The sequence below is a fragment of the Pezoporus occidentalis genome, unplaced genomic scaffold (assembly GCF_034315485.1).
Source record: "Pezoporus occidentalis ecotype Australia unplaced genomic scaffold, CSIRO_AGI_Poc_V1 ctg39, whole genome shotgun sequence".
NCBI classification, from domain to species: domain Eukaryota; kingdom Metazoa; phylum Chordata; class Aves; order Psittaciformes; family Psittacidae; genus Pezoporus; species Pezoporus occidentalis.
In genome coordinates this window covers 1045070-1069002 of record NW_026915713.1, presented here as the reverse complement: position 1 = coordinate 1069002, position 23933 = coordinate 1045070, and the positions used below count along the sequence as shown (strand labels likewise).

Genomic DNA, 23933 nt, shown 5'->3' with positions numbered 1-23933 from the left:
CAAAACCAATTCCGGTAATTAGATGGACACACAAAATCTTGACAAAATGGATTTGTCCTTGACCTATTAGTTTATTTCAAAAAACCTTCTGTTCATTAAACTTACATACATCAGGGAATGTTGTAGATCTTTGATCCTTTCTCTGGTATTCAACAATGTGATATATGTCAAAGGCGACCAAAAAAACTGAAGGGAACTAAAGAAACACCTTCACTGACTAACCAAGGGAAACGTTGCATACTTCAAACATAAGTGCACCACCATTTTTCAGAACAAAATTGCTTAGCTTTACCATGAAGGTAATTTAAAGAAGTTTTATTGCAGTCAACTATGACTGAAATTAAGAACCATATTGTTTTACAATTCTGTCATATTACCCTTTCACCAGCCTTTTGCATTTAAAGATGCTCAGCTACTTAGGCATTTAAAAGGTCAATTTGCAAGGCATTTTGGTTTGCTGATTTCCACAGTTATCTACAATCTTAAGCCATGTTCCAAATTCACTGTGAATCATCTTTGATTTTTCTAGTTCTAAGGAAGTTAATGGAGTGCAATCTATAAATTAGGGCAAACTGGCAAATTTACAGTACTCTTGAGTTTTCACTCAGGCACACGGATTTTTGCCTCTATCCAAACTGTATAAATATTCTTCAATCTTTTCAGTCCTTGCATCTTTTCAATTAATAACTTTGCAATAATGCCTGAGAAAAATTTGATGAATTGCTGATCTGTTTGAAGCCTTCATATATTGTTGTGGGATTTTCCCACCACTCACACCTAGAAAGGACCAGAGGCTAAATTGGGAAAATTACTCTGAGCATGATTTTCTCATGCAGGCAGCCTCAGTGGCATGATGGTGGGATTTATGGCTCTAATGCCTGCTCGCTCCAATATTGGCATGCCTGAAGAGTGACTGTTGCTACCATACAGGCTATATTGCTCAGAACACATGGCCTCCTGTTTTCTCTCTCTGTAAAATCAAAGTTGTACAGAGGAAAGAAGAATAAGGCCCTAAAAGGAAGGATAAAGGTGTGGAATCTCAACATGACTGGAGTAGGACAATAGATTACTATCAGATTGAGCACAATTAATTTTCCCTATATTGTCACATATACAATTCACTAAGATAAAAGCCTACACTCTCTCTGAAACCCTTTTTACATTCACATAGGAAGATGTGCACATTAATGAATCCTGGGGTGATTTTTAAAATACCTTTCAACACAGTATGTTTCCCCAGAAGAGGAAGAAAAGCTGCAACACAAGATCAGGCTGATGATGAAGTGCCTCTTTACTCCTTTTAACCTAGACGTGCTGTTTAAAGGTAACATTTACCATCATTACCACACAATGCATCCAGCAACAGCCTAGGGAAAAAAAATCGAGGATGAGGGACACTGTCTTTCTGAGAAGTTCAGCAAGAGTCTGGGTAGCATCCATATTTCTTTCACAAGCCAGGCTCTGTGCTCACCATTCAGATGGCCTATAGTATAAAGTCAAGTGATGGCAAAAACATAACTTCCAACTCCATGTGTCTAGGATTTCAGGCACCATTGTGATCATACCTTGATGCAATATTTCCGTACTAGGTGCAGCTTGTTGCCAGAGTGCAAGTAAACTTTGTAACTGACTGCCACGAGTCAGCCTGGGAGCAGTAAATTAGCAAGTGGCTTAGGCACTCTAGTCTAGGAGAAGAGTAAAAAAGGAGTGTGGCTGCAGCACTGGGAACAACAGTCCTTGTTCTCCTGCTTTGATGGAGGTAAACAAGTCCATTGCTATCTGACGTTGCCAAACCTCAAAGTATAATGCTAGAAGGAAAAATAAGTTTCACAGAATTGAGCATATACAACCCTTCCCTTCCTTAATTGTATGTTACGCTAGTTGAAACTACCAAAGTGTTTACAGTATGCTATATATATATAATGGCACATTTAAGCTTTTTAAAGGGATTGGAACTTCAGAAATGTCTCTGGTGCTGAAAAAGGCTAATGTATTACAAATTATATATTATTTTAATTCAGAAAAAATATGTTTGGGTATTTTGACCTAGCATCATAAGGGTTAGGAAACCGAACGAGGATGCCATGAAGCATGACTGACATATTAGTCGAGCTAGTCTGCTTCAGATACGTATTGTGCAAGGCATTATCGCTGCAATCAATCACAAAAATGCATATTTAGGTTTTGTACATTAAATACCACACCTGTGAGCCTATGTAAAAGATATACAAAATATAAATGTCATCAGGACTGTATATTTCAAACTTTTTAAAATAAACACAAAGTATATATATGTAGGGATATAGGTTGTAATTTCAATGTCAACACTAGCACAGTTTGTCTCTTCTAAATACAGACCTGTATACTTCCTAGTCCAACACATGCACCTACAAACACATGATCATGCATACAGCTTTATGTTCTGCTGTTTGCAGAAGAGTCAGAATATACAGCACTATACATTGTTTCAACTCAAAACTGATTGGCAAATTAAGGAAGATGCTATTTAAAAGAAATTCCTCGTGAGCTATTACCAAAAAAAAAACCAAACAACAAACAACCAAAAAAAACCACAGGGCTATAGTTATTTTGTCTCAATAAAAACACTGAAGACCATGGTGATGGTGATCTAAGATTCAAAACACTTTGTCCGGCATGTAGTGGGGGTCGTTCTTGGACAAGATACAACAGTGTAGAGCTGGTTGCTATAACACATAATGAACAGAGTTACCAGTTACAATGAGGCGTAGAGCTTTCACAACACCATCCAACCCAGCTCTGTGTTCAGACTACTGAGGTCTCTGACCGAAAAGAGATAGAGCAGTTATATGTCGTTCTTCTCACAGCAGGTGGTGCTGATGGTGATCTGGATGCCCATCTGGAAGGTAAGCGTCGATTTGCTGGCCGAGCAGGCCGGGAAAAACCCTTCCCACTTGAACACTTAGCTGGCACAGAGATCTAGAACACAAAGGCAATTCCTTGCTTTAACAAGTTACGACTTCTGTGGAATGCAGTGGGAATGTAGGAAGACATTTGGGGTGACCTCAGAACAGGTGGTCTGAAGCTATTAAAAGTAGCACAGTAATGTGCAGAATGCAAAAGAACAGCTATTTCTATGTATAGGGATTCTCACATCGTCTGCAGTTTAAACTGTATGGAGACAAGTGTCAGACACAAGGAAAGGTATAAAATGTGAATGCAAGCCAAAACTGACATTCACTTCTTATTTCTTTACATTTTTTTTAATTTTTTTTTTCTCAATAAACACTGTACAGTGTTCTAAATGTGGAAGTCAGAATATCATCATACATTACCAGAGTATGTTCTACATACTTTTCAGGTATTTTTTTGTAGTTGCCATTTCAGCAGTCACATCTTGCTAAGAACTCTGTTTCCGTTAGTGCAATATGAAGCTGTTTACACTTGGTAACTAATTCATAATGTTTAAGTATTAATGCAGTGCCATGCCTACATGCAGAGCCTTATATACACAGGGAAACCAACAGCTTTTGATCGCAGCTACAGTGATGCAAATTGGAAATAATGAAAATAAACTAAATGCCTCATACTGTGTGTAGTTCATTGTATCTTTGTGACAGGAATTCTGCTGGACCTAAAATGGTATCCCCTGATCAGGCAATATTCTACACTTAGTTTGTACAAATAGAAATGACAACATAAACTGTGAGCCTATGGAGAATAAAATCCAATTGGTTCAGTAAAGTTATTTTGGGCTTATATCAATGTAAACTCAGTCATTATGTCGTCATTATTTCTTCCCTACGTTTCATTGATGAAAATTTGTTTTCCTATCAAAAGTTCATTGGATAAAAAAGAGAAGCTTCATTTTTTTTTTCTTTCTGTGCTGTAGTAAAAATCTGCTAAGCAAGATGTTGCATCACTGCAAGGCTGTCAGAAAGACATGCAGAAGAAAACCTGCATGGTAAGATTCTCAGCTGTTTAAAATCCACATAGCTCCACTGAAGTCTGTGAATTTGTGATAGTTTAAAGCATCCAGCTGACAGTCTGAACCCATATAAGTTCCTCAGCTCAAAACACATTTGATTTCTCTTTTCTGAGATGCTAAGGGACATATCTCTGTGTTTATTGGCCAAGGAGCATTTTAGGAAAAATTACTTTTCTTTCTTTGCGGCCTTTTACAGAACCTGCAACTTACAATGTATGTTCAAAATCATCTGTTTCTATTTCCATTAAGAAAGAATGTTGGCAAAGGCAGTATTTCTAAGCTTTTGCAAATAAAATTCAGCCAAATATAAATCAATTAGTCATGCCATACTCTCCTGTTTCTGTGAGCCTATGCATGAATATATAGGAGAAGTCTGGAACTGAGATTAAATAAGAGGTCATTTTATTACTAGAAACTTTATGGAACTACAGTACCCTTTTTCATAGGCAGTTCCAAGGATATCTTGAACCAAGAAGCACCCTGGATGCTGAAGAATGCTATCTAAGCCATCTAGGATTTTGATATGGCCAAGTGTGCTTAAGCCTTTTGGGAAGGCTTATGAAATAACTTGTCAGCTAAGGGAAGAAGGGAGGGAGTTAAAATCTGACTGCAGTTCTCACTAGTTCAATCCTTAAATAACTGCACTGCAGTTAAAATCTTGCTTTACACAATGGTAGCAGAGATCAGAATCTGGCACACATCTTCACTGATCATTCTTACTTTCAAGCTTCTGTCCTCCCACAATTCTATTATCTTCAGAGGAAATACTCCTGACTCACCCAGATCCTGGCCTAAAGTGTCTATTTTTACCTAATTGTTTACAAAATCTTGTTACCCTGCCTCACTTTAGAATCTAAAGTTTGGTATGAAACTGAACTATTTTGTTCTTGCAATTTTTGTGAACCTTACCTCTCGTAACTTCTGCCTCTCTTTTCCTTGCTTGACTTGCTGCCCAATATGCCTGGCTGAATTCCTCGGAAATTCTTGCTTTCCTTGCTCAATCTGGAGCATTTCTAAAAACTGACTCAATGGCTCACAATCCCCACTGGTGAATTCAGAATTTGCCTGTGTCCACGGCTCTTTGCAGCATTTTGCACTACATGAAGAAGTCACTGTTGATTTTTCATAGTTTTTCAAAAGCTTTTCAACAACTCCATAATTTGACCTTGAGTCAGCTGAACGTGGGCGACCAGATAAATTACTTGGTCTCCAGTCATGCTCGTGAAACATGTGCCTATAACCACTAGTATTTGGAAGTCCATTCATTTGCTTTTGTTGCCCTGCCGTTCTGACAGCTTTGCTAGGGTTGCCAGTCTTTTGCTCCTTTGTTGCAGAGAATTTGGGATTTGAAACACAAGATGTATTTAAAGTTTCTGTCCTGCTAATAGCAGAGTCACTCAGTGGGCTGCAGGGTTTATGATCTTCTGATGCTGCTTGAGGCACCTGGTTTGCTTGCAAAGCATTGTTACATTTATCTGTGTGAAATATAGTCCGGTTAAACTCATCAATCTTTGCTGCTAAAGTTTCATTTCTTTGGGTCTTTCCTGAAATATACCTAGAGTCTTCCAAAAGATCATTGTGCAGGGTAGCAGGGGCATAAAAGCCATTACTGTAATAAGGGCTGCTCTGAAACCTGGGATTTTGTTTCTGGTGCATCTTGTTGCTTTGGGCCATATTTCCATCTGAACAACTCTTTTGGGCTGACAGTGAGGAGGGTTCACTTCTATTATCTTTTCCAAGTTTGCCCACATCATATGCCCATGTGTTGTGGCAGAAACTTGTTGGCACATTGCACTCATTTTTGGTTACGGGTATTGCAGCAGTTGCTATCGCGGGACCTTTCACAGCCTGCCCTTCACTTGTAAAGGCTGCTGCAGTTTCATTCTGGTTTATAGGTGAAGGATTCATCAGTTTTCCTCCACTCTTACAGTCCTGAGACTTGCAATTGCTTTTGATGCCTGTATCTCTTATTGACGCTTCAGAAAGCTGTACAACCGCAGAAAGTGAGTTTGTTAGGTGCCAAGAAGTGCTCCGTGGAGGAACTGGTGGAGCTTCTTTCTTTTGCCAAGATCTGAAGTCTGTTTGTTTATCATCAGTAAGACCACCATAAGACATATCCTTCAAAGCCTTCGTCGAGCTCATCAGATTCTTCCTATTATTATGTTCCTCTGTTTCAAAAGCAACTGAAGTCTGTGATTCATTGCTGGACACATGGTTCATCTCAGGCAGAATAACTGTGCTTTGGGTTTCCTCAAATTCCCCCAGGAAAGGAAGTGACTTCATTCTGGAAATAAAAGGAGAGGTGTTTTAGGGATGAGCAATAAGGTTATTCTCCCAGGGGACCTCAGCATGGATGCATTCTCCCTATGAGCAACTGGTTTAACACTGGCTGCTTAAAAAGATCTGGGAGCAGTTTTACTGCAGCTGATACAGCCAGCATCGTATTTGAAACATACATGAAGAATTTAAAGAAAGACCAACGAAAGGAATCTTGTATTCCTTTCTCTTAATTTTTTTTTTCTGAACCTTTATAGGTGATTGCTTGTTTTCTTACCTATCCTACAGTAGGAACAGTGGAATCTTGTGAGTTCTAATGACTCCAGTGAGAGTCTACCTGACTATGAACTGAATAAAGAAAGCTCTGGACTATAGTGCATCCTGTGTATAGGTTTCCTAACATTATCCATGACAGTACAAATGTGTCTTTTGAGATCTGTTCAAAAATCACCTTTTTCTGGCCAGGATTTAGAAACTATTCATCAGATATGCATTTATTAGCTTTAAAAATACGAACACTAACCCAGCTACAATAATGAGTTAGTGACAGAAAGACAACTGGTTGCATGGAGGGGTATAAGAAGCCCCTCTGCTCTTCGGGAACATCTGAGAAGAGCCTAGCATGATGCAGACTTCCATGTTGTCTCAGCATAGCTGAGACACAGCCTTTCTTAATCTTTTTCATGGTGTGCACCCTGTCACACCATGCGTTCAGTTTTACCTTCTGAGAATTTCTGCACAACTCAAGAGGAAGATGGGTGTTTAGCTTGCTAAAGGAAGACTATGAACATTGAATTTTTAACAGATGAAGGAACATTCATTTGTCATACTTTCCAGGGTCTGGCTTACCATCTTTCCATCAGAACAAATGTATGGTTGTTTTGCTTTTTCTTGCCTTCTTTACACTCTTGGATTGTCAGTTCCTGCCACATCACCCACACTTAAGGCTAGATACAAGCTTAATGTAAGAAACCTCCCAGCCTAACCAACCCATACAGTGTTGTATAGAACTGCATGGAAATGGACCAGGGCAGACAGAAGTATGTGTTCACTTTCCCAATCCTCTATATAGCCATTAGAAACAAGTACAATTTAATCTTGTATAAATAAAAATTTAATTTTGTAGGTTCTACAGATACACTCCATTTTGCTAGTAAAATGTGCCCTTGTATCATATTTCAGTTTATTTCGTTTGAATATTTTTTACTGAGCACTGAAACACTAGGAGTATAGGAACTGCCCAACTCCTAGTAAACTCAATAGCAACCACTCCTTCAAAGAGAACAGAAGCAATCTCATTATTCATTTTCTTCCTCTAATTTAGGGTCCAAACATGTTTGTACCTTCTGTGGTTTGACTTCTTTCGGATTTCCTCTTGATAGCTGCATAATTCTTCACTGACTCTGGCAAGTTCTTTGAGAGCCTTTATAAATATAAAAACAGTCCTTTAATATAAGCCTTTAAAATGGTATCTCCAGAATTATTTTGAAACTTGTGGTCACTTGCATTTAAGACTCACAGCAGAGGGAAGCAGCACAAAGAAAGATACAAAAATGACCCCAGGTTATAAATGGAGTTAAAGAGCATGCTGTTAAAACATCTAAACAGTGAGAAACACTCATCAATAGCAAACCAAGGAGGAAGTAGAGACTGCCTTGGTGGAAAGCTAAAATCAGGGAGATCAGTTCTTTAGGCTACCCTGGCAGGCAAAAGTTTGCAGTATTTTCCTCACCCATGTAACCAAGACATGCCCATACTTTACTTACTACATTGAGATCACCAATATAATTCTTGGCATTTTTCTTGGAAGTTTTGATGCTGAGGCTGTCTTCAGGTTTGTGACCGTTCTCAAAGGCCAGATTGTCCATTAACAGAGCACTGTTTCTGCCCTTGGCTCTGGTTTCTTTACATTTGTGTCCTGTTTTACTAAGCAAACTTCCTTTTTCCATCCTGTCATTTGCAACATTGTGTTGACAGTTCAGCTCCACTGCGTCACTCTCTTCCAAAGTAGGGGAATGCAAGGACAGCTGCAGCATCTTGCTCTGAATCGTATTATTACCATGGACGTTCATATTGCTCTCCCTTCTAAGTTTTACCTCCTGGTAAAGCTGAAAAGACAATAGAACCTTGTATTAAATCATGGTACTGTGATGAACTTCATGGTAAAAGAATATATTCATATTCTGTTTTGAATGATACTTCACTCAGTAGAAGAATACCAAGTAGAAAGATTTGTACATGTGTTAGTAAAAATTGATTTTATGATGCTATAACAGTGCACTATGTGGTGGACACATCCCTGATCTGATGGATGGGGAATATGAGGGAGAGAGAAGGCTCTGGCTATGTTACCAGCTGGAAAATTATGTTAGTTTAAGGAGGGAAAGTGAATTCTCATTACATACAGTGTCATCTGCACCAACGCAGACTCTTCTAGTTCTCAGGCAAGTGTAATCCTCCCCTATGATTCAAGATATAAATCAGTACTGCAGAATGGTATTATCTGGCAATGTGCTGTCACCTTCTTATCTTCTTTCATGCTACCCACTGAGATGCAGTGGCTTCATTAGTAAATGAAAAGGTGATAATTCCTGTCACTCAGCAATTTCAAACTAGGGAACTGCGATAAATTATAAATTAGAAAAAACAGCAACATCATAAAAACCTCTTCTGCCTACAGTATCATTTCCAGTGCCAAGAATCCCAGTGCTCTTTATAAACATTCATTCTTAACTTGCTTTTGTGAAGAAAACAAAGAGCAGGCACCTCTGAACAGCCATCTGCCTGCTTTCTCACAGTGCACAAGGCCGTCTCAACAGCTTTTGGAAGGACAGTGAAGAATAACAACAGGAAGAACATGCGGCCATTTCATGAGTAGTGCTGAACATCAGAAGTATTCTCACGTTCAGAGAGCTAACACTTGACCTCATCCTGGGCTTTCAGATTTCAGTCCCAAGCCCAGCTGCTCATGAAACCTGAGGGCTGAATTTTGTCATTTCCAAGGAATGAGGGCCTCATACGGATTCAGCATAGCAGTAAGAAGGAAGGATACCACATCGTAACAGTATCATCTCTTAAACCACAGAAGTCTTCCTGGAGTAATCCAGTAATTAAGTTAGGTTTTGGGGGGCTAGATAAAAATACTAAATAAAAACACAAGCTGAAAAGGTAGCACAAGTTTTATTGAGGAAATCCTTCTGCAGATGATGGCATGTAAAAGGTATCTCCCCTTTTCTCCAGCCATGTGGCTTCTGGTGAAGAAACATCAGGCAACTAAAATCAAGGGCTATAGCCACAATTAAGGAGGTGACCTTAAGATACCGATAACCTTGGGATACCATCTGTAGTTTTGTCTGGTCCTGTAGCACCCAGTGATTTGCTTCATTCTTGTCTTCTTAGCCCAAATCCATTCTTTATCTCTTTTTCTGTTTCTGTCATGCTTTCTTAATCCATATACTAATAAAAAACATTGAAAAAACATGGTCTTTGCTGCCATTGTCAGTACTGCTAATAGCCAAAATACCTTTTCACAACACATTATTGTCATTCCATAGCAGCTCATATACCTAACCAACTGAAATTCAACTACACATGCAGATCGCATCACTAACTTTTGAAGGGACTCTCACCTCAGCAGTGAAATTATGCAAGATTGCATAGAAATGTCCTAACACAAAAGCAAAATATGGCAAAGACTATCATACCAAAGTCTGCAAGATCTGCAGGTAAAATATAAGACAGCTGATATTATGGAGCTACGCTGCAGGCTAGTTTAACAGGCAGTGTATGGCTGCAATGCATTTGGCTCTGATAATTTTTCTTCTCATACTTTCATGTGAGCAATCTCTGCTATACATTCCTGTGTTGCTCAGCCACAGGATGGTGTTGGCAGAGAGCAAGCAAAACTACTCCATGTGTATATTAGAATGAAAAATGTGGAAAGCTTAGTGGTGAAAAAACTTGCTTCTATACGTTGCCAAGGCAGATTCAATTTATGCATTACAGAACACCAGACGGTTCTGCCACAGGGACAATTTGGGAATAAAAAAGTAATAAATAATTACCGTAACTATATCTGGAAGGACATGCATTACAAATGGCAAGGAGTGAGTGTTAGTACCCGCAAACACACATGGTGTCAGGACTTTCATGGTATTTACTGCAACTGTTTTCTCTACTGAAAGCTGTCTATAAATGGAGCAGATTCTAGCCAGAATGATTCTGCATCATGCAGCATTTAATGTATGATCTTCTTTTTAGTATTACCATTTACCCCAGCAGACCTGTGATATCTAATCCATTTTTGCCAGAAAAATTATGACACCTAGAGTTTTTGCTACTAAATATGCATTTTCTAAACACTGTATATGCAGTTGTTCAGTGTATACTTGAAAAAATCTTGTATGATATGAGCAGTGTGGCTCATGCCCAGAGAGCTGGCAGCAGTATATACAGCCAACAACATCATAGCAGACTTCACACAAAGCAACATTTAACCTCCTGCTTCATATTTATGATTATTAAATGAGCAATTGTAAATACTGCTTAACGCCTGGCTTTGAGTCTTACCATCAGCTATTAGAAACTTCCAGTGACAAATAACAAAAAGGATATAAAAAAAAAAATTGAAGCACCCCCCAATCACTTCATCCCAAGCGAAAATGTTAGTGTTCAGAGTTTTGTTTTAAAGTACCTCTTCTATTTTCTTCTGCATAACCTTCCATTGACATTCCCATTCTTTCCTTTCATTGTCAAATCTCTCCAGCAATTCCATCTTCTCTATATTCCAGTTCCTCTCAGTATTCTCCAGTTGTTTACTCAGGTCCATGGTTACAGCCTGTTTAACAGCAAGAAGATAGCTCTGCTTTTTCTCTTTCTTCCCTGAATGTTTCCTGGAAGTTTATCAGACTAAACCTTACTTGTGTTTGATTCTAACTTTCAGGGAAAAAAAGAATCAAGCAACCCCCCCCAAATTATTAACTGAAATGTGCTTGCAGGAGACAGCATCATACAACTGCATGATATATATCTGGAGTGTGACTGGAATACAGACAAACCAAGTATTATAGAATACAAACACAAGGGCAGAGAGGCCCAGTCTGAAATGGGGAAAAGTGATCCACATGCAGTACAACAGAATTCAGCAACATCAGCTACAGCGAGCTCTGTATGGTAGCCACTTTGCATTACTTTTCACTTTAAACCTGTTTTCAGCAAAATTCAAGTCTGCATGATACTGAATGGCACTTGAGGACCTTGGCATCCTGCAACGTCTGCCCTTGAGGGTCAAAACTATTTTTACGTTTGTTCAAGAGACAACTGCAAGTGTAAAGGGATTGTTTGCTCATGCACCCCTTTCATACATGCATGTAGCATGACAAAGACTGTGACATTCTTTTGGCAATTGAAGACTGTAAACTTGATACATGCAGATAATTCTCATGGCTACATGAATACTTTAGAATACATGAAGCAAGACAGGACAGGAAAGCTAATAACAATAAACACATAGAGTATAAAGCATCATTCTACTACATAAAAGACTATAGGTCACTATAAAAAGTTAATATATTTTGGATTTACAAATCTAAATCTAAAAATGCTAGTTCTACGACCAGCATAGGAAAAACAAGAAAATATTCTCAAGTCTAGTTCAAAACCTTGTTCAGAATATTTAACTGATTAGCCCTTCTTCAGAAGTCTTTAGTACCTGTGGATGAAAAATTACCAGTTGAACCACTAAATATGTATATTTTATGGGAAATATTTTGGATCTGCTTATCTGGCTTTGAAGCAAAACAGTTACAGACTTTATAGGCCTGGTGCTCCTCTTGCTTTCTTAGGCTTTACAGCAAGAACTCCACCAGCACATTTACTATGCCAGCAAGGCCAAAATAACACTCACTTATTCACGATGGCTCCTGTGGTACAATGGCTGGTATACACATATTGATACTTGAGTTTGTTGACTTTGGCTCTCAAAGCCAGCTGTTGTGTTAGTTAGGTGGACATGGAATTCAGTTCTAGTCAGAAAATGCCTCTGCAATATTTTGGTCTCCTGCCATAAACCAAGTGTATGGGCAGGCAAATGAATTATCAGAGAATTAACTAGGAGTAAACCTAGGAATTTGTTCATTTCCCTGACTGATGGTCTGTGATTGCCAACCCACAGGAACTGTCCATTTTATCATTCATATTTTCTTTGATTTAGTAAAAATTAATTCTTGAGCTTCACGTAAATTTCTTCCCCATCCTGTATTTTATTGGACAAGTCTTGTTGATTCAGCTGTGGTTACTGTGTAATCTTCTTACCAGTGTCTGCATTATTTCAGCTGACTGGGCAGCTGATGCCAAACTTGAAATCAGCTTCTTTCATGAACAAGTAAGCAGAAGAGCTCAGCTGAAGCCCAGTGGGTTACTTAGGTCTTTGGGTCATAAGAAGTCCTGCTAAAGGACCTCTCAACTGACAACCATCATGGGCCCAGTCCTAATTCCGGGTTCGCAAAACTGGCTGCCCCAAGCAATTTTGGATGGAGCATTTAGAGAACAAGCTGACTATTCTTCCAACATCTTTGTCAGCCTGCTTCACGATGGTGATAACCATGTCACCATGTAACATGGTACTGGAGATTAGTCTTTCAAAATCTGACTCACACCTGCCCTGAAGGTCTGAAATGGAAATCTGTCCCTCAACTACCTACAAACAGATTTCAGACCTTCTTCACCTGCCTGAAAACATACAGGACAGCTTTTATGAAAACATACACCCCTTGAAACTAAGAGCAGCATTCCCATCACAAAAGAAATCAAGCACTGGTTTGCTCATGGCTTCTTAGGGAAAGCAGCTAGGCTACAAAGACTGCACCTCTCCAGTCCAACATTTCAGCTTTGTGCCAGACTTTCATAAAGTGTAGGTGAAAAACAACTTACAAAAAAATTCCACTGCACTTGTGACCTATGCAATCTAAACATCTATTGCTAATGAATTTTTAAACCATTTCAGTATTTTCTCTCTGCACTTTTTTTAAGGTTGCAATATTTAGTACAGTCATTTGCCCTTTATTTTTCTACATTTATGTCTCTATAACCTTTCGAGACATCTCTAAGAAATAAACAAAAGTCAACTCTCTGCTCCACTAGAATCCTTCAAATGTATGTCAGAAAGAAATAAAAAGCTTACAAATGCTGTAAAGTCATGAACAAGACAGGCAGACACAATCTGTCAACAACTTTCACAAATGGTGATTTTGCTAGTGCACTATTAGTAACAATGACCATGCTTCGATCAGCAACATACTACTAGAAAGTCAATACTATATAGCATATTTTTTTACACACATAAAAATATATATATATATATATATAATATGTATTCCTTTCAAACATGCATATAGCATTGAAAAGGCCCCTAGTGGTTTCTTACTGCTGGGAATTACTATTGCTATGTTTACATTCATCTTAACAATTTCCAAATTGCTTCATATGGGAATCTGATTATAAAAACAGATTGGAGACCATTAGAATAAAATCAAGTCTTGGAAGAGGCTAGTTACAAAAATTACAGATAGTCACTTGTAGCTCTAAGATCCAGAAAAAACTCGTGTTGCTTCTTACGCTTCTCCAATTTCCTCTTGACATAAATTCTGAGACGAAAACTCATGTTATTGATGTTGGCAGCTGGATGACTATACAATTTTGCTGCTGTTGTACAGTGGATAAATTCCTCAGAGTGTTTTAGCTCCTATTTCTATGACTTTTTTCCCCTTTTTTCTTTGGTAGTTTTTTGGTTCTTTTTGTTTTGTTTTGTTTGTTGTTTTTGTTTTTTTTTTTTTGAGGGGAGGCTTTAGGGGGAGGATTTTTGTTTGGTTTTTTTTTCCCTACTAGCAATAAAATCCAATTTGTCATTCTGATAGTATACCCTCTGCCTGTATAGTGCATCTAGATGTCCCCATGGGTATTTCACATGGGTCAAGTAACCCAAAGAGATGCAAAATGCCACATTATAATTTGCTGTGTAGATCAGAACAATACTGTGCTCTTGCAGTATTTGCACTTTCTGCATGTCCTAGACAAGGTCAGAAGCTCATTATAGCAATCAGATTCAAGCAAATAATCAATTTTGTCTACATCAGCTGCATTTCCCCTCAACTTTTCCTTTAGCTCTTCCTTCTGTCAAGCAAAAAATGTTTTAAGCAACTATTTGATGTTAGTGTTATCATTCCCCCATGTCCTTCCCATGCCTTTCCTATGCACATATTAAAATTGCAAAATAGTTTGCAACCAACCTCTACTAACTTCTGAAAATAATCTGCAGTGACATGAGCTGAAATGCTGTTTTCCAACAGAGGTTAATTAAACTGGATGTGTACAACCATTCAGATACACGAATCTTCCCTTGATTTTACAGGTAAAAAAGCTATTAAAATATATTTCTAATAAAGTGCTGTGGTTTAGATGACTAAGGAAATAGTACATTTATGTATCTGTTCAGTTATAAAAGTGTGCCATGTGTCACAATATTGTGGACTTTATACACAAAAAGAGAGAGAAGTGAAAGAGAGAGAGAAAGGGAGAAAAGGAGAAAGAAAGATAAGAAAGAGACGAAGAGAGAAAGAGGGAAAGAGAACAGAATGGGAAAAAGAGGGAGAGTGAGAAAGAGAAAGGGAGAAAGAAAGAGATAGAAAAAAAAAGAGAAAGAAAGAGAAAGCGAGAGAGAAAGCGAGAGAGACAGAAAGAGAGAGAGAAAGAGAGAGAGAAAGAGAGAGAGAGAAAGAAAGAGAGAAAGAGAGAGAGAGAGAAAGAGAGAAAGAAAGATAGAAAGAGAGAGAGAAAGAGAGAGAGAGAGAAAGAGAGAGAAAGAGAGAGAAAGAAAGAAAGAGAGAGAAAGAGAGAAAGAGAGAGAGAGAAAGAGAGAGAGAAAGAGAGAAAGAAAGAAAGAGAGAGAAAGAGAGAGAAAGAAAGAAAGAGAAAAACAAAGAAAGAAAGAAAAGAAAAGAAATGGAGGGAAGAAAGAGGAAAAAAAAAGAAAAAAGGGAGGGTGGGAAAGAAAGAGAAATAATGAAAGAGAAGGAAAGATAGATTTGAGTGCTCACAACTCTACCTGTCATCCCTATCCTGCTGATATATCTGCGTCTGCTCTGAGCACCACATTACATACAAATAACATTAGAGAGATGTTTAAATAACTGTTTTCCATACGAGTAATTTGCTTTCTTTTTTAATCTTAGCTATTCAAACCCCTGATTTAAAACAAACTGTAACCATACCTTTAATGGAATATGAAATCCCTTAGAAGTCTTTCAGTCCATTTCTAAACAGCAGTGAAAGCAATGAAATGCATAGCTAGCTGGGATCCAGTTCTGCAAATCTTGATCTTTAAAAGAAATGAGAAAGCTGAGCAAGACACAACCTTCCAACCGGGGCAGCATTTGTAACTCTCTTTGAATAAGTCCGCAACTTTTGCAAACTGAAAAACAGTTCCGTTCAGCATCATCCCAGCAGCTGGCTTCCACGTGACGTCAGTGTATGGAGGATGGTTTTAAAGCCATCTCTTCCAACCCCCAGCTCTGTAACTTAATATCTCCTCATATTTTGTGTAAACAACTCCAAGTCCAGGACATTTTTAGGTTTTATAGTGCAGTCCAGTCTTTAAAGCCTGCCAAAGCAGCCAGTGTTAGTATTAAAGCTGTGACAATAGGCAATTTCAGGTTTCTTTTACTAGCGTCCATGTTGTAAAGGAAGATTCCTTCCTGCCTTCCAGACCTGGTTTTCAGGGTTATATTTTTTATTATGATAATTTTGAGCTTTGCAACTTGATCCTCAAAAACTGAGTTGTAAAGGGGCTTTGTTTAAAGCAGCAGTTTTGTTGGTTAACAGCTAACTTAAAGAGCTAAAAGCAAGCCACTCCCCTAAAATCTTTTTATGTATTCTAACTATGCTATCATGTATGAAGTGCAGAATAATTGAGCATTGTATAATCCTACTCTCTTGCATTCTGGGAATGGTGATAATGGTTTCTTTGGGGTGTACCCAAATATTTCTACTACTTTATAAGGTTTCTACATCAGAGTCTCTGGTCTGTCAGTATACTTTGTGTCAGCAAAGTAAAGTGCTCGAAATTGGATGGAGAATCTCCTTTGCACAGGGAAACTCATCCCTAGCACAAGGCTAGCAAGGAAGGTCCAAAACCACATCAGTCTGGATTTAAAGCACTAGGAGTGCCCAATGCAAGTGGCAGCATGGGAAGAGGGAAGAGAGTATATATGACAAAAATGATCCAGCAAGTAAAGCCCATGGGAGACCTTGAAGCCAGTGTAGCGAAATTCAGCTGCTCTCCCTGATGAGCTGCAGGCACGAGGCGATCAGCTTGCTCCTTGTGTCTCTGCTCACCACAGTAACTCCTGTTGCACTACATGTTAAACTGCTTTCATTTGGCACAGAGAGAGACCCCCAGGCAGCAGCTTCACACATACCACTGCCCTGCTGGATACTTGTGCTTGGATGTGGCTGTGCGCAGTGACTGAGACCACTATAGTCAGAAAACTCACATTTCAGGGAACATTTTGTCCCCACATGTAACTGGAGAACGGCCACAAAGTACTTGACTCCTGCATCATAAAATTCTGGGTAAATTCTGCTACCAGATGGGCGTCTTTGAGTGCACTAAGCAGGAGTGACATATATTTTTGTAGGCAGAGCAGCCGATGACAAGAGAATCAGTGAGAAGGACACGATATGAGGATTCACACATCCTTTGGCTAGTCAGCACTCTCCTCCTTAGAACTGTAAGGCTTTTCTGTGATAAAATCCATGCACTGCATAAGGATTTTAGCTCTGGGTACATTTTATAGTAAATACCAAAGCAGGTTTCAGGGAAAACACATTTTTTCTCCTTATATGGTCTAGCTATAAGTCTCAGTGAATACATTACTGGGGTGCTTATTCTGCTCCCATGTAACTTAAATAATGGGACTTGGGCTATTTGTGAAAATTTCAAAGGTGATCTATAAACTGAACAAAGATGCCCAAGTACAAGACTGAACATTCCACAGCCTCTAAACTCTGAGAATTTAAAAACAGGGCAACAGTGTGACTTTCTTTTGAGAGGTTATATCCCAGCAAGACAGCAGACATAGCTGGGAGCAAACCCTGAGTGCCTGGGAGCAGAACTGAGCCCACAGCTGGAGGCTGGGTGCCACACTGCTGCCTCCTCTCCAAAGCCAGCACAGCTGCACCACTGCAAATGAAGACAGAATCTGAATATGTTTCTTTACTCTTACCTTTCAGAATAGGCTACTATTGTTGTGCTCTTAGTATTCCTAACTCAATGCCCCTTCTCGTCTTAGGTGAACATTCTGAAGTAAAATACAGTAAAATTAAAGAAAACAATAGATTATATCCCAGGCGTGAGTTTTCACTCAGGCAAAATCCTACGTTTCTGTCAGTGTGAGGAATTAGAAATGCTAAGACTGAGGGGCTCATTATTAGGAGGTAAGAGCTGGACCCCATTCTTAGTTCAAAGGGCCATGTTAAACTCATCCTAACATAGGAAAGGCAGAGAAAAGTTGGGACAAAGAAAATATGAAGCAAGCTAAATCCCTGGACTCATTGCTCCAGACACCCTTAAGTGTAGGAGTAGTGACTTTTGCTTTTGAAGAACAAAAGTTATCCAACAGAGACTGTCAACCCTCCAACAGCAGCAGACAAAGCAGCAAATGTAGCTTTCTGGCCTCTGGATCAGGCAAAATAAGCAGGAAGGCTTATTTTGGATCCCACACACCGCTTCCACAGGCAAAGTGTACTTTGTCTACACCCAATATCAGCTCTGCTTGTGTTAAAAGTCAGCATCTCAACAAAAAATGTGAAAGGGGATTTTAAACAAGCCCCCTGCTAAATTTCTCTTCAGCATTCAAGACTGAAGATAAGGGAACATGAGTTTCAGCATGGACTATAATCAGAATATATGTACTGAGGGTAATATGTATTCTGGTCAATAGTCTCTGCTCAAGATGGTTTTGCAGCACTTACAGTTCTGCTGTACCAGCTTGGTTATGGCACACCCATTTTGCTATATCCACATAAGTTTGGTAGAAAGAAGGAAGAACAATATTGCTGCCACAGTAATCAAGCAAACTACAACATCAGATTCCTGAATGATGTACATCTTGATAATCTTAGCAAATATATCTCAGGAGTGGATATATAAATTGGGAAATGGGCAGAAGGCAATACAAATTCTGCCTCCTCTTACTATTGTGCACTTCTGTAGCAATATATAACTTAGCGGAGAAATAGAGCCAAAAAAGCGTTATGTCACTTCTCCAAGGTTACATTGGAAATCAGTGGCAGATACTTTAGATGTTTGCTTTAAATAGAGCCACTGTAATTTTCCCCATAGGCAACTGCATGTGTAATGGCAAAAGCTGGGTTTGAATATCACTTCCCCTGGCATTTAATCAGACACAGAAATGTAAGCCAATGGGAATTACGTGCCTGACACTGATGCCTTCAGAAGTCTCCTACTCACCTATCAGGTTCTAGGGTGATTAAGGGGAAGGGCATCTAATACCCTAAAGTTCTGCTTGTTTTTGTAAACAACTCCCAAAGTTCATGTGCAGTTCATCTCTTTTTATAACACATATGTAGACAGCCATGGTTTTGGCAATTTTCTATTTTCCGACTGCCGGGCATATTTCTGCACTATAGCACCTGCTCTCTTCTAGTTTTGATTCCAAAGCACTGGTGACATGTGTCAGCAGACACTTATTCTATCTCTAACTGGAGCTTCAGGCATGGATATTTTGGGTTGAAAGAAATATCTCTCATCTTGGAGAAGATGAACATTCTAGTATCATGGGAATTTTTCAGTAACAGCAAAGAAAATATTTGTAGAGGTATTTTGTCAGGGCATTCAGAACCAACTCTAAAAAGGAAACAAACTTATCTGGTCGCATTAAAGGAAAAATGTATCTATTTTCTAAATGACATAAAAAATTCATTGGAGTTGCTACTGATTTACACAAGTATAAAAATGCCAGAATTAAATCTACAGATGCAAGATCTCTTCTTTCTGAAAGAACATGGAATGAATTCTATGGGAACACAGGAAACAAATTATTTTTTTCAGAGAAATGTAAAATTAAGGCAATCTTTGAGTTCAAATAAAATATTTACCTGAATATTAGTATTTTGCCAGAATATTCCAAAATGGGAACTGTGAATCTGCTATTGATATAACTAAGGTTTGAACTGATGGGTAATCTGGCATAGCCAGCTTGTTGCCACTTAAAAGCAAAATCTTCCATTTGTCTCATCACTTTTCAGAATTACAAGCTATGCAGCAGACAGAATCTGGTGAATCAGCAGCATTCTGTCCATCTCTGCCTTCCCTGACTCCCACAAACTCCTGCTAGAGGATGTGGACATGTTCAGCTGCACTTACTCCCTCACCCGTGAAGTGGATTTTGCTCACCAGGCTGACTGAGTGGGGACTATCTGCCTTTCTTCGAAGTGTAGTTATTGTGTTTCCTTGTGAGACCAAGTTATCACAATTTAGCAAGACACAGAACATGTTCCTTGGATAGATGTTATCTTCTGGCTACGGACAGATGTCCATACTGATTTTATTAGCTTTCTCACCATCTTCTGGAACAGTGAGAAATGGAGGGCTGTCAACTTCTTTGCAGTATCTGGTACAAACCAGATAAGCAGCTCAAATCACTCCTTTCAAGCTGAATGCAGAAGGACATGAAAACCACATCTCATTTTTCATTGAGATTTATCTGCATGGAGGCTTGCAGGGGTCCTCACCTTTCCCTTGCTCATCACAGATTCAAAGACCGTGGGGAGGTTCTTAAATGATTTTGTATGCTTTGGTATGCTTTAATTTCAGATTGTAGCCTTTACAAAAGCTCCCTAAACGTCCCAAAAGGTCTGAGCTTTCATTTGCTTTGCTTGTCTGACAGAATCAGGATGAGGAAAGCTCCAGCTACATGCAAGAAAAAACACTTGGAGAAATCAATGGAGTTATAATTGTCAGTCCTGTGCAGAGGTGATCACCTCCCCCTTTTGTCTCAAGAGGTTCATCCTCACCTTTTCAGGTTTGTGAGAAAGAAGCAAATCTTTCCCAATTACTTCCAAGATGTATTCAACGTATGACTTCAGTGTATTAAGCTTTCCTACTACTTTACAGGAGTACTGTTACTGATACACTCAGTGTAAATCAAACCCACTCTACTCATCTTCATTAAATACAAGGCTGAGAAAGGTATATAAAGTTTAGATTAAAATCTGACAGCCCAGAACTTCAGAACAGACTGAAGTATGATTTTTTTTTCTCTTTTATGGGACTGAGCTACTAACATTTAAGGAAACCCAAATGATCTTATCTTCCTTCAAGGGAGACACTAAAACAGAAAGAAACTCAAAAAGTCAATTTCATTCTAAGACTTGATATGACAAGTTTAAGCCTCAAATTATTATACTTTGAATGTCCAAATTGCAAATCCAGGGGGGTGGGAGGGTGGGGTGGGGATGGGGAGAATTACATTCTCAAGCAGTTGCTGTAAAATTTCTTTCAGCAGCTGCAGAGAGAAAAGCAGCAGAAGAGCCTTTTCCAAGTGATTAGAGAACTATCTTTACAGTTACAGAAATTCGCTGTGAAAGGATTATACGCTTCATCATATCTTGCCATAACAGTTTCTAACATGTGGGACTTTTAGGCAACTGAGCATAACGTAGAGCAGCTTAGAAACTCCTCAAAGTTATTTTGGGCCTGACTTTCTCTTTAATCAGGACATCAGGCAAAGCTAACTATTAATCTCATATATATTGACGCATTTTGCTAATAATGATGACAATATCACCTGGTAGGAATAAGTATTTGGATTAAATCAAGGTTAAGTGTTTTAACTGGTCAATGTTACTACATCTGCAGAGTATGCTGAGGGAAAGCTACACAAACAAGGAGAAAACCAGAAGATTTGTTTAACGCTGAATATTATGAGTTTACTATTTTTTCTTTTTTATAAAATAATTTTTATTGCCCAATCTCTGCTTTCCCCTGTGGGGTTTCCCTTAAAAAGGTGCGTCTCTTATTTCAGGCAGTAAAACACAACCCGGGCACAGAGATGATCTGCTCTTACTGGGGAATGAGTTAAATGAATAGAGTGCTAGCATGATAAGTTAAAGGGAGTCCTTATTGCCAGCTAGAAAAAAAACCGGCTTTATTTATTACCACTGTTAATGACTAGATTTTTATCAAGGCATCTGCACAAAAAGAATGGCATTCATCCACTTACTTGTAAACAATCACCTTTGGAGAATTCGTATTTGTGGGACTCAGTGGTTTGGACTCGTAGGTTGAATAAAACAGAAAGAAAACTGAGCTCCAGTGGCATTTCAGATGAGGTTTTCAAAGTGAGACATCTACTGTTTGTAGAAACTATGTATGTCCAGTGTCGTAGAAAGATATGAATTGCCTACACTCTCACTGCAGCCTCTCATAGGCAAGACAGGAATACCAAGTGACTATTGATGCACACCTGTGTACACAAGATTCTTTCACCTGTGGTCACTCACTACTAATGGCACGCTTAGGCAGGGGTCACTCAGCAAACCAAGAGTTACCATGTTCATTCAAAATCCATTCTGAAACCTGGAAAGGGGATCCAGAGCCCTGACAGCTACAGAATGGAAAATGTTATATGATAAACTCAGTTGCTATGAAAAGATATCTGACATCAGACAAGGTGACTAGCCTCACTCTCTTCAGTTCAAGTCAGACTGTGGAGTGGCCATTTTTCTGGAGCAAAGAGAGAATGCAGCCAGCCTACATCTGTTAGAAGACTCCTCACCGACTCTGATTCCTCCTCCTCATGCTTCTCATTCTCACGGCTCCAGCTCCTTGCCACATTTCCAGATATAGGGCTGTAATACCAAGCATCCTGATTTTGTGCCTTCCATAGTGTCTAATCCACTTGATAAAATACTGAAAAACATTATCATCACAAGCATGCAAAATATATTCAAGCTGTGACATACAATTGCAGAATACATATAAAATGTGGTTTTACTATTCATAGATGGCTAGAATACAAATTCTTTTTCTGGGAGTGGGAGGAAGAAAGGAACAGAGTCTTCACACCCACTCTGCATATTTCTGATTTGGTGCAAATTATGAATAATAAATTGGTTCCAGTCACTCAGGATTTTTTTATTAAAAAATTATAAATTCAGACAATGGGAAAAATACCATTTTCTCTTTGCTTACCTGGATCACCATGGTGAGAGGGTTTCCTATTCAACTGGATGACCTTTTGGTATGGTTCTTGCAGGGTTTTTTTTTGGTTTGGTTTGCTTTTGGTAAACAAGTAGTCTTCAGTGTTTTTACAGCAGTTGCTATTACAGAAACTATGTCTCTTGCACTTCTTATCTTGGAGGATGGACAAAATAAACAAACTGAAAATAATACTACAATGAACAGTAAATGATGAATGGCTTACAGTACAAAAAACAGTGTAAAAAGGAAGACAAGTTTAAATATTGTTGTGTATGAAAGGGACGAAAATAATACAAGGATGAGAATAAGTAAAATGATAGGCTGGAACATCTGGGAAAGTAAATACAAAGACAAAGAGAACAGTCAATTAATGGAATAGCAAGTCCAAAGTTTCAACAAAATAAATAGTGAATCAGACTATGCTTGTGGAGGGACCAACTGCCTATCTCCCATTGACTTCAACAGGAGCTCTGCATGGCCAAGCCCTGATGTGTCCAATCTAACTATTGATATTATTTGTTTAGAAATAATACTAATTAGTTTGCTTTAAATTTGTATAAGCCCATGCAGTGCTCTGCCTTTAAGTTAATGGGAGCTCTACAAGCTCAGAGCTATAGCAAGATCAAAAAGTAAGCATGCTAAATGTTGTTTCTGTTTGATTTCATGCAATACATGTATAGCAATTGATTAGCTTTAAACTCACTGTGTCTGTGACTTTCTGATACAAGGAAACAAAAGACTAATTAGTCAGGAATAAGAAATAACATCTTTCACCTTAATCTGTCAACTACTTTGACCATAAACTGGCAGAACAGCACAAAGTAAATTAACACAGCAAAAGACTTCCTAAAATATTAGATAATATCATGATCAATAGCAGGATTTGTCAACTATAGGATTGCATGCTAAAATAAGAGTAGGCAATTTTAAATTATCATGGCAAAAGATGTTGACTCAGCAAGGAATTTCCTCCCCAAAAACTCTCTGGAACAATTCTACATAAAAATGAACTACAAAAAAAAAAAGTTAGTCACTACTGCATGCAAGCAGTGACCCATAGGCCTTCAAAAGATACAATCAGTTACAGTAATTTCAATATTCACACTACTGTATGGCTCTGTGACTGTACAGTAGATTTGCATGGTTTATTTTTCTCTGTGGTTTGTCTTATTCTTTATAATTTTGGAAATTTAATGTTTCCTCCTGTTTAAAATTAATAACATTTTCTTTCTATCCATTTAGCAGGAACCTAACCACTAAGAAAACAATCATGTTCATTTATCTGCCAAAAATGCTGTCTGCACTGCCTTTACTGGAGCACAACTCTGGCAAATGCACTTGCAAAGCCAGAAAGGAGTAAAATCTTCCACCTCCTAGAAAATAATTCTTATGATTTCCACAAGACTAGAC

At 38.6% G+C, this 23933-nt stretch overlaps 2 protein-coding genes across 4 annotated transcripts in view; both read right to left on the bottom strand.

The window, feature by feature from the left end:
• Positions 1 to 1775: 1775 nt before the first annotated feature.
• KIAA0408 (KIAA0408 ortholog) lies at positions 1776 to 11072 on the bottom strand. The gene is made up of 6 exons (XM_062632537.1): positions 10938 to 11072; positions 8011 to 8352; positions 7588 to 7667; positions 4877 to 6251; positions 2845 to 2958; positions 1776 to 1808 (listed from the first exon to the last, which is right to left on the bottom strand). The coding sequence occupies exons 1-6, from the start codon at positions 11070 to 11072 to the stop codon at positions 1776 to 1778; spliced, it is 2079 nt and encodes a 692-aa protein (XP_062488521.1).
• Positions 11073 to 11093: 21 nt separating this feature from the next.
• Positions 11094 to 23933, bottom strand: part of MTCL3 (MTCL family member 3) — a 38544-nt gene continuing 25704 nt past the window's right edge. The window contains exons 7-9 of one of the 3 annotated variants that reach the window (XM_062632365.1): positions 22515 to 22853; positions 15511 to 15899; positions 11094 to 11136 (exon numbers count right to left, since the gene is read on the bottom strand). In XM_062632365.1, coding sequence (XP_062488349.1) covers positions 22743 to 22853 — 111 coding nt within the window. In that variant the 3' untranslated portion in view covers positions 11094 to 11136; positions 15511 to 15899; positions 22515 to 22742. Of the gene's footprint in view, positions 11137 to 15510; positions 15900 to 22514; positions 22854 to 23933 lie in introns of those variants that run through there. The other 2 variants (XM_062632367.1, XM_062632366.1) reach the window with 2 other exon arrangements.

Excerpts from the sequence above, each read along its gene's own strand:
- KIAA0408 (XM_062632537.1), bottom strand. The coding sequence starts at position 11,072 with ATGGACCTGAGTAAACAACTGGAGAATACTGAGAGGAACTGGAATATA. Across the intron at positions 6,252-7,587 it reads AAGAAGTCAAACCACAGAAG|AATGAAGTCACTTCCTTTCC; the intron begins GTACAAACATGT and ends TTTTATTTCCAG. Across the intron at positions 2,959-4,876 it reads AGAGGCAGAAGTTACGAGAG|ATCTCTGTGCCAGCTAAGTG; the intron begins GTAAGGTTCACA and ends TTTGTGTTCTAG.